Source organism: Geospiza fortis, unplaced genomic scaffold (genome assembly GCF_000277835.1).
Source record: "Geospiza fortis unplaced genomic scaffold, GeoFor_1.0 scaffold53, whole genome shotgun sequence".
Classification (NCBI taxonomy): domain Eukaryota; kingdom Metazoa; phylum Chordata; class Aves; order Passeriformes; family Thraupidae; genus Geospiza; species Geospiza fortis.
In genome coordinates this window covers 283,913-299,141 of record NW_005054305.1, presented here as the reverse complement: position 1 = coordinate 299,141, position 15,229 = coordinate 283,913, and the positions used below count along the sequence as shown (strand labels likewise).

Below are 15,229 nucleotides of genomic sequence, written 5' to 3'. Positions count from 1 at the left end.
CATATAAAAAACCCCAAAAAAGAAAAAAAAACCCACAAAAAAACCCCAACCAAAAAAAACCCTCTGAGAAGGCTCTTTCTCATAAAAGAAAAGTGTATTCAGAACTGAATTTCAGGCGTCCACAAAGACTTTGTCAAGTTAATTAGATTGTCTTTTAAGTTACATCCCCTTCCAACTGTGAACACGGTCTCTGAGCGAAGGGATTTTATCACACTACAAAGGTCCCATTCTGCCCTTTCGTTTTCTCTCATGCTGCTCACAACAGCTTCCGTGGCTCAAAATATAAAGGTGCTTAGTTACACTTATTCATACTTTGCTTTTTCTCTCCATCCAAGGATTAATCTATGCTGCTTAAAAAGGGCCCTGTGGCAAAGGCCAAAGGCAAATATCAATTTCACAGAAAGTTTTTTCTTCCTTTTTTTTTTAATTCTTTTTAAGAAAGGAGATGATCTGTTTCATCTAAAATCATAGACAAATGCTGTTGAAACAGGAACACAGTGTAATTCTTTAAAATCTTTACCTTCCTACTGTAGGTCCCTTTATTCAGCACTACTTAACTTCCTTTAAACTGCTATAGTCTTCTTTTTGTTGGAAACTCTTTGAAATGTTTTTCAGAAGCAAAGAAAAGGCACATTTTTTTTCGAGGAAAACTCTCATTTCTTACTGCTGCAATTGCAAACACTCAGCCTACCCACTTTACTGTAAAAGCTAATGAAAGACCATATACCAGCATTTCTGTGCATGCATGTTTGGCAGTTTTAACTTCCTTTTCTGATAGATACTGGAAAAAAAAAGAAGATAAGAAAATGACTTGCCTTCAGTACCTTGGGCTAGGAAAACACATTCCCATTCATTCCCCTACAAAACACACTAGGTGTGCACAAATGGTGTGAACATGGCACTCCTAAGTCAGGAATGAATATTTAGTCTTGATTGGAGGAGGAGGAGGAGGAGGAATAGTGCTACCAGCACTGCCTGTACAAGCTTCCTGCTGCAAGATTAACGGGGTTTGATATTATTATGGTTATTTGTCCAAAAGAAAACACCACTTTGGTCATCGGCAGCCAGGTCTCCTGTCTGAGCCACTGTACCTGCAAATTGTGCTCCCCCTCCTTCTGGTGACCCTACCTGTTGGCTGTGTTCATTGCTATCAGACCAGTCACAGCGGAAATTCAGTCACCAAATTACATACCTACAGCAGCGCGACATGAGACTGTTGGTTCCTCTAGGAATGGGTCTGTGCTCTAAGGATTTTCTGAAACATTTGTGTATTTTGGCTCACCCAAGTGCTGTTTGTCTTGAGGTGGATAGTGAGGAGGAAAAAAAAAGGTGATGGTGCCAAATGAGAATGTAACGTGAAATGTGACTTACACTTGGATGTGGTAGTTTTTCATGGTGACAGAAGAAGACCACATTTACCAAAAAAAAAAAAAAAAAAAAAAAGGAAAAAATCCCCACCAGAGCTCCAGATGATTTGTATGCTACCTCAGGTAAACAACAATACCAGGAAAGTGAATGTGTTTGTGAAATCACCCATTTAAAAAAAGCCCAAAATAAATAAAAAACAAACAAATGGACAAAAAATGTAATTTTTTCATGTAACATTTTGGAAGGCATATTTTTGATATTGCTGTTTGTAACCTGGCTACCAAAGTCAGCGATGGTTACAGTGCTTCCCTGTTTTTTTCAGTAACACAACCTAGAACTCTTGCTGTATGCAATAATATGAACCGTAAATGTGATTTATTTAATTTTAAGAATCAATATATAAGGCAGTTCCTTCCAACGATTGATCGTCTAATATGATTAAATGTAAAGCTTAACAAAGTACCACATTCCCATCATCCGATTCACAAAGACAGATTTGGTTTAAAAATATGCCTGAAACATATTACAGATAATATCCCAGATGATTATTATGTAAACATTGTTATTACAATGAAATTAATTTGATATGAGCTTCATTTCACATTTTTAACGTCAACGCTGTAACACAGAGGCCTATTTAATCTGTCCAGTATTTGTGCAGGGTTTTAAATGAAGCATACAAAATCTACAGTGTTCTACCTTCTTGTCATGAGGATCCATCTGTTTCCAATTATTGGCCTTTAACTGATGAAGTTCATCAAATTTCATACTAATATTTTCTATGGACAACTGCAGCATATCCCAAAACCCTGCTAAATCCTGGGAGGTCGGCCGTGGATGTGCATTAGGATTCTGTGTAACAGAAGAAAAAAACATGTTGGCTTTAGTATTTCTTAATGTAAAGAATTCATGCAAATGGTTACAAATCTGGCTAGCAAAGCAGTTTGAGCAGATCCAAGTGATGGGTGAGACTCAGAGAGAGGAGCAAAGCAAAGCATTACTTACTGGCAGGTTTTATTTTGAGGAATCTGGCTCAGCGTTGAGCTGCTTTGCCCTGCAAACACCCACTCACCAAAGGCAGCAGGTTCCCCCCACAGACTAAGGGTAAAGGGCCCCTGTGGCAGAATCTGCCTGGGGATGTTCCTGGGCACAACTGGTGGCAGTCCTATCTGCACTGAAATTAACTGCCGTCCTCCACTTTCATGAGGAAGGATTCCCCACCATGCTCACACTTGTAAAAAAGAGTGATACCTGTGCAAATGTACATTTCCTGCATGAGCAAATCCTGATAAACCAATGTTTGAACACTTTTTCTGCACTCTGAGAATGTAAAGTTTACAAAAATACACTAAGTAATATTTTCTCTTATAAATCTTAGCAATTTCTTTTTGTTTGTTTGTTTGTCAAGAATAACCTGTGCTGGGTGAAAAGCTCAGAAGAGTGCATGCAGAAGCGCAGTAAACCCATTTTTACAGGCAGATTTTTGGGAAGAATGAAGCTGGGACACAGGCGGGGAGCATTGCTTTCTGTGTGCAAACTCATCAGCCCAAGAGCAATGCTCACAGTCAGCATCTTCAGCACAGCTTGGGCCAGACCAACTAAATCCCGTCCCTTCAGTGCACCCCAGCTCTGAACACTTTTTGCATGCAGTGGGCGTACCCAAAACGTAATCCCTGCTCCACTGGCAAGGCTTGTATGAGGGAAGGCTTTCTACAGGATGTGTCCCTATAAGCTGGTTCCCAGCTGAAACTGTTTAATTAAAATGAGATGTTGCATACACTCACTTCAAGCATGTTTTTTCATAAATGCTGATGAGTTTCTACATCAGTCAGCAAGTCTTTGTGGGTGCTGTGGCCTTGTCAGACTACACTGATATATTGTTATTAATTTTGTTGTTAATAAATAAATTATTAGTAGCACCTTGCATGATGTTTTACATGGCTCAGGTTTTACTCTGCCTTTAGTCTTCCTCCTCTTCAGAAGCAATAAACCCAAAAGACTCAGTTGGTTGCCTAATAAAATTTCTATTTGTGCTTTTCACAGTCACACTGACAAAGGATTTTGGTAGGATGATTAAACCACGAGAGGTGCAATTATTGAAAACAATAAAGTATATATTTTTAGAGTCATAAGGAGACCAGAGATTACACTTCGATTCCTAGTTTTTCAGAGCTTGACACGAGCAAGTTGCCCAGTTGTAGGCTGTTATTTGCACAAAGATGTGCAAGCAGAAGGCTTTTTCAGTTTTTATATTAAGAATTGGAAGTCTTATTAAGACAGAGCCAATTTCTGTTGTATTTTTCCACCAAGGCAGATTTTAGTCCTGCTTCCCAGGAGCACCTGGGAAAGGCCAGCTTAGGATATTTCTGATCCACCCTCAAAGTCCTTAAAGTGTTTTACCATCTGTATGCCCATGAACTCAATGGTCTAGGGACCATTGCTCCTCTAAAGTCAGTAGCAGAGCCTCAGTGATTGTTCACCCAAAGCCTTTTGCCTTTATTGTAAGGGTCTCAAGCTATTGTGAAACTCATGCTGTCTCTGACAAATCAGAGTTACTCCCAAATTCATATCAAGGCCTTTGATGGAAAAATTGCCAAGTTAGTCAGAAATCAGTTTAGTTTATGCAGGGTTATTCACAGGGTTAGTAAAAGGCACACATTAGTATCTAGCAGAAAAATTACATACCAGGTTTTCTTCACAAAGTTCTCTGAACTGGTAAAATTTCTGAGCCATGAGAAGCTGGGCACTGCCCACTGCAGTTCGAATTTTCCCTAGAACTGAGAGAAAAAGAAGAGTAAGTCACAATGCTTTCTTTTGCTGCAGGCAAGTAAAAGTCCATAAAAAGAGAGAAGAAAGCTGTGCAGCAGTCAGCTCTGGCTTTCAAAAGGTATGTTGTCTTTCAGCCACAAAAAGAGAAAAGTTGGTAAGTCTAAGGTCAGATCTCCACGAGGCAAAAAATATGTAGAAGTTGCTGCACCTTACTCTCAGTGAGACCAGTTGTAACCAGTTGTAATGACAGTGTAAACGTGGCTAATCAAAAGCTTCTGCAGGCTGTATAGAAAGCTCATCAGAAATGTCACCACTCGTATCACAATGATCCAGCTCAGGCTTTGAATACAAACCCAGCTCCCTGCACAAGGACAAGCGGTTCTCAAAACCTGTTTGCTTCTCCACTTCACTTATCAACTCAGTCCTCATTGTCAGGTGTAGCTGAGTGTTGCTCGACCAGAGCACCAGAAAGGGGATGATTATTTTACTGCACACCAATGAATCTCATCTGGCCCTTCTGAGTACTTTCCATGAGCACAACCCAAGGCTGCTTCTGCCTTTGAATTCAAATGCCCAGGAGTCCTCCAGGGAGAAATGGCACCCTGGCCTCTCCTCCTTGCTGCTGATTTGGAGGGAGGTGTCAGAGTCCATGCGCAGCTGGCTGAGGACTCCTTTGAACAGACAGCTGGCTACTTATGGCCCCTTTGGGCTGACCAAGTGCTGTGAAGGGCTGCAGTGAACCAGAAGACAGCCCATAGTAAATGCCTCTGAATAAAGCAGGAGCTCACACTGTTTTGGTTGCATTCAGACACTGGGATTTTACAGGGGTAGTTGGGAATACACTGCCCAAAACCGAGCCACAGACTGGTGCATTCAGGGTCTCTCTAGGGAGTTCTGGTCCAGGGGAGACTCCGTGTGTGTGTACCTGTACACGTGAGTGAACACACGTGTACGTGTGTACCTTTGTGTGTATGACAAAAGAAGTAAGAATGCAGAAACGGCAAAAAGGCTGACATGGCCTCAGCTGGCAGTAAGACAGTGAATCCAGAAAACAGAGTGGGAATTTAGGGACTGCTGAGTGAAAGAACTGATGCTGTGAGGAAGAAAGCAGCCACCGATTTATTTGAGATTTCCAATGCTCAGAAAAAAACCCAATAATGTCTTTAAAAAAAACAGGTTGGCATTACAGATTTGTCTGACTCCTTCATTAATTTTCTCTCTCAGCTGAAACAACTTATTATGCCCAATTCTCTGGTTAACAAGTGATTAAACAACTAATTTAAATTATTTTTTTAAATATTACCACTTCCTTAATGAAAAACATGAATGGCAGCCACTGTGTCACAGTTCTCGTTATCATTTCTACTCAGAGATACTCATATTGTCCCAGCCCTCAAACAGACATAGCAACTTTTCTGTGACAAATTTACAGCCTGGATATAAGAGACAGGTGAAGGAGGAATGGGGAAAACAAACAGATGAAGTGGCCAGCTCAAGGTGAATGAATTGCTGGTAGAGCCTAGAAGAGATACTAGTCCTAAGCTACCATCTTCTGCACCATCCCTTGGGCACAGTCACTTTTTGCATGAAAGTTAAGACAGCATTAACAGAGCTCCCCTGGGAAAATACTGCTAAGTATTTTGATGTACCACAATGAAAAATAAATAAACACATACATACATAAATACATGCAACTTTGCTATAACCCCTTCTAACAAGATTTTTAGCATTTCCTTGGTCCTGTGCTGGCTACCAGAATGCCACCATGCAGTGCTTGGTAACAGAAAGGCCTCTCCAAGGGTTTGAGTAGCCACATGCTAAGCAGACTGGCACAAATACTTGTGATAAACTGAAACTCGATACACACTTATATGAAATCTGTGTTCTCCTCCTTCAAGGCAAATGGATTCTCCTTCACCAGCCTCAAAGCTCACTTCTCAAGGCTGTTGAAGGAAAAGTGGGATGTGGAGTTCATTTATACTTCAGACACACAAAGGTGGGGGGGGGAAAGGGGGAGGGAAGAGAGTCTTTTCACATTTTTTTCTGAACCTATAGGAGAGAGCTCTGTGAACACACACAGAGTCCAGACTTTCATTTTGTTCCCAGAACTCAGCTCAGCGCTGCCAGGAAATAGCCGTGAGCTGGAAGATTCACTAAGCAGAATATTTTCAGCATATTGCGCAGGGAGTTTTGCACACAACTCTAATTATTGTTAGCAAGGCTTGCGTGTCTAATTCTATGCGCACAGTGCTGAAAATGGACCCCTTGGTGTGTCTAGTCATTTATGCAACCCAATATGCAAACCACTCAACTGAAAGGACTTTTCAATAGTAGGAGGAGCTACTCCGAGAGCTTTCATGTGGTTCCCATTGTTATGAAAACTCTTCCCACTGAGTATATTTGGGAACAGCTGCCTCATCTGGAGTTCGGCCACTCTGACACTTCCCAAGACTTGAGAAGGGAAGAAAAAAGTCTCTCAACTTCTTGGGATTAAAAAAAGAAAAAAAAAAAGGATAAAAAAAAAGTGAGCTTTTCCTGGAAACCTGCACCAAATGATTTGGAAATCACATCCCAAGCATGAAGAAATGTATATACAACTTGTTGATAATGGATGTTAATATGCCTCGTTCTTCTGGGGAAGAAGAACTTAATATTCAGAGATCTCAGCAGAGGGAAAAGGAAGTCCTTGTCCTTGGCTGCCTAGTGACTGGCTATTTGCCTAAAAACCATCATCCCAGCTGACTGCGGGATGCATGCTGATGCTGTTCTCTATTGTTGCCACTTCTGCTGTAGCTGTGGCTGTATCTAGTCAAGTGTCACTGATTCCTCGCCCCTCAAAAGCAAGGGGTCTGTTAATGTGCAACTGGTCAACAACCAACTCTGTCACGGAAGTTAGGGGGGAAAAAAAGACAAAACAGAAAGCATACAAAAAGCTGAAAGGAATGTCTCTAGAAGACACAAAGCCTTATCAATAGCCTAAGTTTTGTTTCCAAACCCACGCTGCTTTTACTGTTTCAAGGCACCGTGCTCATTTTGCTTACTCAGAGAAAATCTCTGGTGCCCAACAGAAAGGCCAAGGTGTATTGAAAAATCAAAAGCAAAAAATAGACCAATAGATTTTCTTAGAAGAAAAGCCTGCAAGGTTTGAAGCCAAATACCAAGAAAATAAACGGAATTACAAAGATAATACTCAAAACAAATCAGAAAAGAATCAGAGTAATCTTTAACAGCAAGGGAGATGGGGTGCAGGAGGAAAAACATATAAACATTCAAATTGATGTGTTTAGCTAGTAGGATACAAAGAAAACATATAAAACCAAGCAACAAAAAATCCCAACCCATCAAGATGCAATCATAATGGATTTAAACACCTATATAATGTTATTCATATCTGCTTTCTGTTCCATACAGGACTATACAGCACACTCAGCACTGTTGGATCTGAATGCCTTCCAGTAATGCATTAAGCAACATTATTAACATCCATCATATGCTTTGCTGTCACCTCTTCCCCAGAGGGAGAAGTGTGTGTACTGCACTGTTTTGTTTTAATAGTTTGAATTTTTTCCCTTTTTTTTTTCTCCCTTTTTGCTTTGACCCATCTTCCTTGTAAATCTGGTTCTCTCCTGTGACATTTCTTAAGACATGGACAATTATGTCTATTCTTGAAGAACTTACAGCTATTTTGATGGAATTCAGCTACCGTGGAATGCCTCCTCACTATTACTGACCTTATCTAGGAATCACAGAATATTATTCTAGGACAGACACATGACAGTGAGTATCCTTTGTTTTTAATCCCCCAACAAGTTCTTCTTTTAAAATATTCTTGAAAATAGACTTGGACTGTGCGCTGTTCAAGCAGTAAGTTCTTGCTTCTCTTGGTTCTAAGAACTGCACAGAACCTGTTTTGAAATTGTGGAGCTCTATGTGTTTCCCTCCTCCATGTCTTGGAAAAGAAATAGGAAAACAACAAAATAAAAGAATTGTGAATACAAGCAAAAAAAAATAGTTAGTGTCATCTGCTCTAACTAGGAAGATGACTCTGTGTATAGTAAGGATAACAAAATATAAGAAAATAACAAAACCCACCTGAAGTGATGTGAAAAGTAATCGCATAGAGAAACCAGGGGAGTTTTGAGAAGGGACAGCACTATTTGGCCTTAAAACCCCAATTGATGTATTTGCATTTGAACTTTGACAGGCCTCAGGGTCTAACAAGTGACAAAGGAGGCACTTTACCACTCCTGACTATCAAATGCCCTTAACGTGAAAACACCTGGTTGATAGGCAGGGCCCAAGCTAGGGAACGGAATACCGGGACTTGCTTATTGCCCCAGGAGCAAGTGGCAGGAACAATAGCTGAAATTACAGGGACACAGCCTGACATTTGCGTTGCAGATGTTGGCTGGGCACTATGCATATGAAGCAATCCTGCCACAGAGCTGTCACAATCCATTTCCAAGCCAGGATGGACCAGCATTTTAGCCTATTCATGTTGACAGAGCTACATTTAAATAACGCCAAGTATGACAAAAGCCAGGAAATTCAAACTTAAAGCTACTGCTCAGGTCTTAAGCTCAGCTGTTAAGGAGAAAACAGCCAAATGGAACAAACTAGGGAAGGAGCAGTCCTTTCTTTGAGTCATATATACTTACAGGAGTGATCTCATTGAAATTAATAGGGCTGTCTGCATGAGCAAATGCTTCTCATTTGGATTAAAGCAGTTTCCATGTGTTCTCTGACTTACTTGGCTTTTACTAGCACATTTAATGTTTTTTTTTCCCTAACTAGATCGTTTCCTTGCTTGTGGATTTCACTTTTTGCCTTGCTAGCCTCTGGGCACTGGTAGGGCTTTCCTTGCTGGCTTTCCTTTGAGAAACCCTCGCGTATGGAGAAGTCCCTTCTGGGGACAAAAGAAAACCAGAACAAGAAAAGGATGAGTTGGGCATATGGCCAGAGGCACGTAGCCAGGGAGATTCCAGCAGGACTCGGCCACATGTCAGGCTGGTGACCATCCCTCTGCACGGCTGTCCCAGCCCACTGCATGATGAGGCTGTCTCATCTCGGAGCAGCAGAGGCCGGGATTGCTTGGAGAAGCCCTGAAGAGGAATGGTTTTCCATGCTTATGGCTGAGTGTGAGCTCATGGGTCTCTTTTTATTTTGCCATGCACAAATATTATGAAAAATGTACCTTTTCCTAAACTTTATTCTCTTGCATCTAACCTTTACTTTTTGTGTTTTCTTTTGAAACAATTGAAACAAACCAAACCAGCAGACAGTGTGTAAGCATTGCATAATTTGTCAGAACTGGATGAATTTGTAGAGGCTCTGGTCCTGAGCAGTGAGGTTCCTGCAGATTTGAGGTCAACATTTATTCACACACTAGCCCAGAGGGCTACTGTATACACACAGGAGAATTATAATGACAGGTCTTGTGAGAGCCTTGGTTTTCTGTTTTAGTTTTTACATGATTTGGCCTGGCTTTTCTTGCCACTAAACCCACATTACACCTGACTTGTGGTGAATCAGGCCTGCTGTTTGCTTCTGATGGTTATCTTTACACCAAAGCCACAGTACAACCTCATGTGAAAGAGAAACTTCTGGAGTGGGGGCAGGGGAAGCTTTCTGGTTCTTCCAAGAAGGTCAATACGAACAACAGCAAAAAAACCCTCCAAAGACAGGCCAAGGCCATAGTAATATGTTCCTGTGCTCACTGCTGCTGGGAAAAAAATGGTTGGAGCTGTGCAGGGAGCCAGGTCTGATGGTGCTAATTTTGTATGTAAATGGTGACCATAGAGGTCTGAGCCAAAAGTCACCAACAACTGTGGTGAGGCTCTGAATATTTGAAATTTTACAGGGGAGAGGTAGGAGGAGCAAGCAGAAGGTTGAGGATAAAACAAAAAAAAGGCAACAGTTTATTTCACTTGAGACCTGATCCAAAGCGTCAATCAAGTCTCACAAGGTATTTAGCCTCAGATGTGTAACATTTTTTTTAATGAGAGCCCTAGAGTTTGTAGCCAACTTCCCTGTAACTGCAAAATACACTGAAATCACATCAAGTATGTTAGCTTAAAGTGAGTGGTGTTCATCTGCCTGTCACACAAGCTGCAGCTTTATCAGAAAATGATTTCAGATACAACCAGAATATACTATCCAATAAATAATTCATGGCAGAAGGGAAGCCACATTTCTCTCTATATTGGCATTTCATCGTGCAGCCGCTGAACCACAGCTTGTTTTTATACAGAGCAGCAGAATCCATTTCCCAGCTAGAAACATTCAATCCCATCTGGTAGATCCATTCCCAGCTAGATAATACCGTACGTATCTATGTAACATACAAGCTACTGTCAAACAGCAGCGAGCCGTCTCCCCGAGACAGCTGTTCCGCACAAGGGCCGCATTGTCTGGGGGAAGCGCGGATCGTTTTACGTGGAGCGCCGGGGGGATGAGCCCTCTGTCAGCTGCCATGGCATCGAGAAAACCTCGCTCATCACACGTTCTCCTTATTTTGTTATCTGGCCAAACACATGCTGGGCATGTCAGGTTGGAAACAAAGGATGCATTCCCAGCTCTGGTTATGTTTCATTAGGGAAAGCAAAGCAAACGCACCTCTTCTGCTCCTTTCCTCTCTCTCTTTAAAGTGTATAGATGGATGAAAAAGACGTTTTTCAGGGCAGGGTTTGTAACAACCAGGCTTTTGTTCCTGGCACTGCTGAGTGGGCAGAGTGGCCCTGGCCATATGCTTCTCCTTGGCACCAGGTAGAGCGGGACGTGCTGAGGCGCAGCAGAAAGCCCCGCACAGCCTCTGTGGGAGGCAGCTGCCACGTGCCACAGCAGCCGACAGCGTCACACTGAAATAAGTACTGCAACAGTGGCCACCAAACCCAGGTGACCCTTCTCCTGCTGCTATTTCCAGTGACCACAAGAAGCGCCAGGACACATGCCGGGTGTGCTGTGAGGGGGCATTGGGAATAGCCAGCCTAACCATTCCTTTATCTTCCCCATAACTGACCCCTCCCACTGATTGCCCAAAGAGCCCTTTAAAACTGTCTTATATCAAAAACACCAAGACATTGAGAGAAAATTCTGTACAGATATGCATTTTCTGCATCTATCAGGCTCATAAAATTCACTTCATGTTCTTTTCCTATGACTTTATTGGTGCACCAACTACCTTGGTGCACAGATAAAATATTTATAGGTTTTTCCAGTATTATCAGTTCATAGAATGATAGAATAGTTTAGGTTAGACAGGAGCTTTAAAATCATATAGTTTCAGCCCCATTGCCTTGGGCACGGACACCTTCCACTAGACCAGGTTGCCCAAAGCTTATCCATCTGGCCTTGAACCTTTCCATGGATGGGGCATCCACAACTTCCCTGGGCAACACCGTTCCAGTGCCTCACCACCCTCATCATAGAGTATGTTCTCCTTATGTCCTAAGTTGTTATGACTTATAAAAGTTGTGTGTTTCCTGTTTGTTAAGTGTTCACGCTTCTTTTTCAATCTAAAATCTCATTGTTCACAAGGTTTATTTCTTCATACTACAGAAACAACAGAAACTCTTTTATTCTGATACATGTTCAAAGAGATTTTTGAATGCATTGATGATGTGAGTTAAAAATGAGATTCAAAAATTCTAGAACTTGGGAAATCTGGATCTGCTTTTAAGGTCAAACATTCCATATATTTTCTTCAGAAGAAATTGTTAGCCTGTTGTATAACATAAATTTTATATAAATATAAAACCTCTACATATCTTAAAATTCAGGTTATCTTATATTTGCCATTAAAATAAATTTCCAGTTGCTTACAATTTTGTCTAACTTTGACTATCTAGATCCTACCTTTTCGTTCACTGGGTTGAATGGAAAGTTCCAGCAGAAACAGCTTGTGGTTTTCTAATTTTTTTTTCCAGTGTTAATTTCTTTCATAAATCAAAACCTTTACATTTCAGAAGAAGTACATCATCTCTCTTCTTGAGAGGAAAGGTTAAAAATTTTTAAGAGGCAATTCTGTAGCTGAAGTAATAGTCCTTGCTTTGGTAGTAGCTAATTTGGGAGTTGGAAAAATATTACTTTTATATCCAGGAAAATATGCTTAGGCATGTCTAAATTATAAAAAACTGAATTCTCTATGAGCAGCTGCTTCTTAGTATTTCCCAGAAGCTCACTTCTAAAACTTGAAACAGCTTTATTTGCAAGGAGCATGTTCACAGATTTACCTCTGTCTAAAGTTCACAGCTAGCAATAGTACTGTTCCTTGTAAGAGAAATAAATGGGAAAAACCCTTCTATTTTTACTGGGAGAAAAAATTCTGGACTGGGAAACACATGCTCAGCCCTTCTGCCCTAATTAGAGTAAACGAATAAGAAGTGAACTACTCAGCCCTCAATCCTTCTGAGTAATGAAGGTTTACTAGACAGTCCTGTTACTTTACAGGTAGGTTAATATTGCTGACAGTGGTGACAATGGAGATGTAGTTTGCATGCGTGTGGTTTTTTATCACACAATATGAAAAGCTTCTTTTATTGGGATGGTCAAAGCAAATGAGAACTGCAAGGGAGATGTAGGGAGGCTGGAGAGAAGAAGAGAGAGAGAGAAGGGACAATTTGGAAGCATAACTGCAATCTCTTTCAGTAGGGAGAAACATCTAAACACTCTTATGCCAATCACCATCTGAGAAGTCAACTGAAATATGAATTTAATTAAAAGGAACTACAGTCTGTTAAACTATATTCTAAAGTTATGAGAAGTGATTTCAAACAGAAGAGTTGAGAAACATTAATACTACAAGATCCCTAACCACACTCTCCTAATTATCTGTTGAACTATGCAATCCCAAAAACGAATACCACTGGAGTTTCAGAACCGCCGAGCATTTGCATTCCCTGTCAGCTTTAATAAGGATTATGATATACATACATCAGTCCTTCTGAGAATCACAACATAGCTTTATTAGGTAAGTAAGAAAGGGCACAATACAGAATTCGCTGGAGAAAATTTGACCTATATTAAATACTTCTTTGCAGTTGCAATATTATTGTGCATGGTTACTTACTGTCCTCAGGTAAGTTGTTTTCCCGTTCTTCTCTCTCCATCTGTTGGCACCACCCCTCCATACGATCTCTCTCTGCCTGAAGTAGCTTCAGAAACCAGTGGCCATCTCGTGGGCACACTGACCTTTGAACAGCTTCCAGAGGATCTTCAGTAATAGAGTCAATCCATGGGTCAGGAGGAGGTAAAATTGAAGGATCAAAATCTGTCTCAAAGTCATCATCCACTGCACATGCATGGTAATGGTTTCCTGACCCTTGTATGCTAACGGTAGAGGTGCTTGCATCTCGTGAAAACTGTCTTGATATTTGTCCAGAACATGTATTGTCCTCTTGAGGGTCGATTATTTCAAAGTTCTCATGGAAATCCAGGTCAGCTTGCACAGCTGTTGTTACGCTATTAGATCGTGTAAACCTGCGAAAGCTTTGGAGAGCACAAACAGAAAATGTTTAGAAAGTTTTTTCTAGGTAATTCGGCATGGAAGGACTTACTAAGATTCTGCCACTCTTCCTAAGACTGGCAGTCACACCTCTCAGTGCTACACTGAGGTTTTCTGCTTTGAAATGATCAGCATAAGCTTTTTTTCTCATTGCAAGCAAACAAACAAGCATGTCTCTTTTTCCATGCAAACTCACTGTTTATTGAGACAAGGACCTCTAATTGTTATGTGATTTAACAAAGCTAGAGGCCAGCCTAAGAGAGAGCTGACAGTGCCAGTAGCTTAGGATTTTGGGTTACTAATTAATGAAACGTTAAAGGGGCCCAATTTTCATAAGTGGTTTATCTTTCAAATTTTTAAACTCACACCCCTTTGAAGTTACACATCCAAACTCACAAGCCACATTTAAAAATCATACATGTGAAATCAGTAAGGTACTAATACCAATGAGTCTACTACGTATGTAATATTACACATTCCATTTATACAAAAAAGTACTTTTAACTCAGATAAATATTTTTATTGCTTCTTCATAATTATATATCTGCAATCTCTAACAATTTCAATACCCATTGCCAGTGTCCAGACATTCTGTTTTTCACATTCATACTTCAGCTTCAAAATGATCTCTTTTTCACCAAAGCTAACACTCTCCTGTCTGTGTTACCCTCCTTGTGATGGCTGCTCTCCTGTAGGCAGCTTCCCCTCACCTTGCAGAGCTCCCCTGTGTTGGGGCATCTGAGGGCAAAGGCATGAGCAGGGGAGAGAGGAGGTTTGGGGGTTTGGGTTGGGTGGATTTTCTTTATGTAAACAGCACTTCAGATTCTGCAGTCTGAGGCATCTGACTGAAAAGGCTGACAGAGGAGGAGCACAGAGTAGTATAAGGAGTGAAAGACAAGGAATGAGGAATGTTGTTGCAGGAGTTGGTAATGAGAGCCCATTTGATAGCAGTGAATTGTGGAGGTATGAGTGGAAAACAAGTGAGGCAGACTGCTGTCTTGCCTCATGATGAAAAAGAAGGTAGAACCACAAAGTAAGCATAGATGTTCCTCAATTCAGTAATATTTGTGGTTCAAGATTAAGTTTTGAACTGAACAGGGACAGATTCCCATGTCTTCTTCTTACAAATCCAGGATGCCTGTGCACTCATGCAGCTAGTAGTTAGTCTCCAATTTGTTCTCAATCTCACATGTACACTTGAAACTAGTTTAAGACCCATTACCCTGTGATATTTTGGATGTTTTGCCATTGCCACTTCTATTTTTAGTTTGCACTCAAGCAGCAGTGAAAATGCTGAAGAGATGGAGGAACTGGATGCTGGGCACCATTTCACTTCCCTTCTTTTATATTCCACCTTCCACTGAAGAGCAATAGCCAACTAAACAAGTACAACTGATAACAAAATGCCATCAAGTGTGTTTAGTCTGCAGCTGGTGAGGGAGCAGATGGAAGGATGCTGAGGGAGGATTTAATGTCCCATATGCCTGGTGCAGGAGGACTGTAGTAGACTTCAAGGAGGATTGCAATTGGTCCTGCTGATAGAGGAAATTAATGGCTGTTGATCTGGGGCTTTGAGTGGAGAAGAGCAAA

At 41.0% G+C, this 15,229-nt stretch overlaps 1 protein-coding gene across 1 annotated transcript in view; it reads right to left on the bottom strand.

Annotated features, from left to right (window-relative positions):
* Window positions 1–15,229, bottom strand: part of DLGAP1 (DLG associated protein 1) — a 261,624-nt gene that overhangs the window by 2,033 nt on the left and 244,362 nt on the right. The window contains exons 9-11 of the mRNA XM_031066573.1: window positions 13,205–13,623; window positions 4,054–4,145; window positions 2,068–2,220 (exon numbers count right to left, since the gene is read on the bottom strand). Coding sequence (XP_030922433.1) covers window positions 2,068–2,220; window positions 4,054–4,145; window positions 13,205–13,623 — 664 coding nt within the window. The remainder of the gene's footprint in view (window positions 1–2,067; window positions 2,221–4,053; window positions 4,146–13,204; window positions 13,624–15,229) is intronic.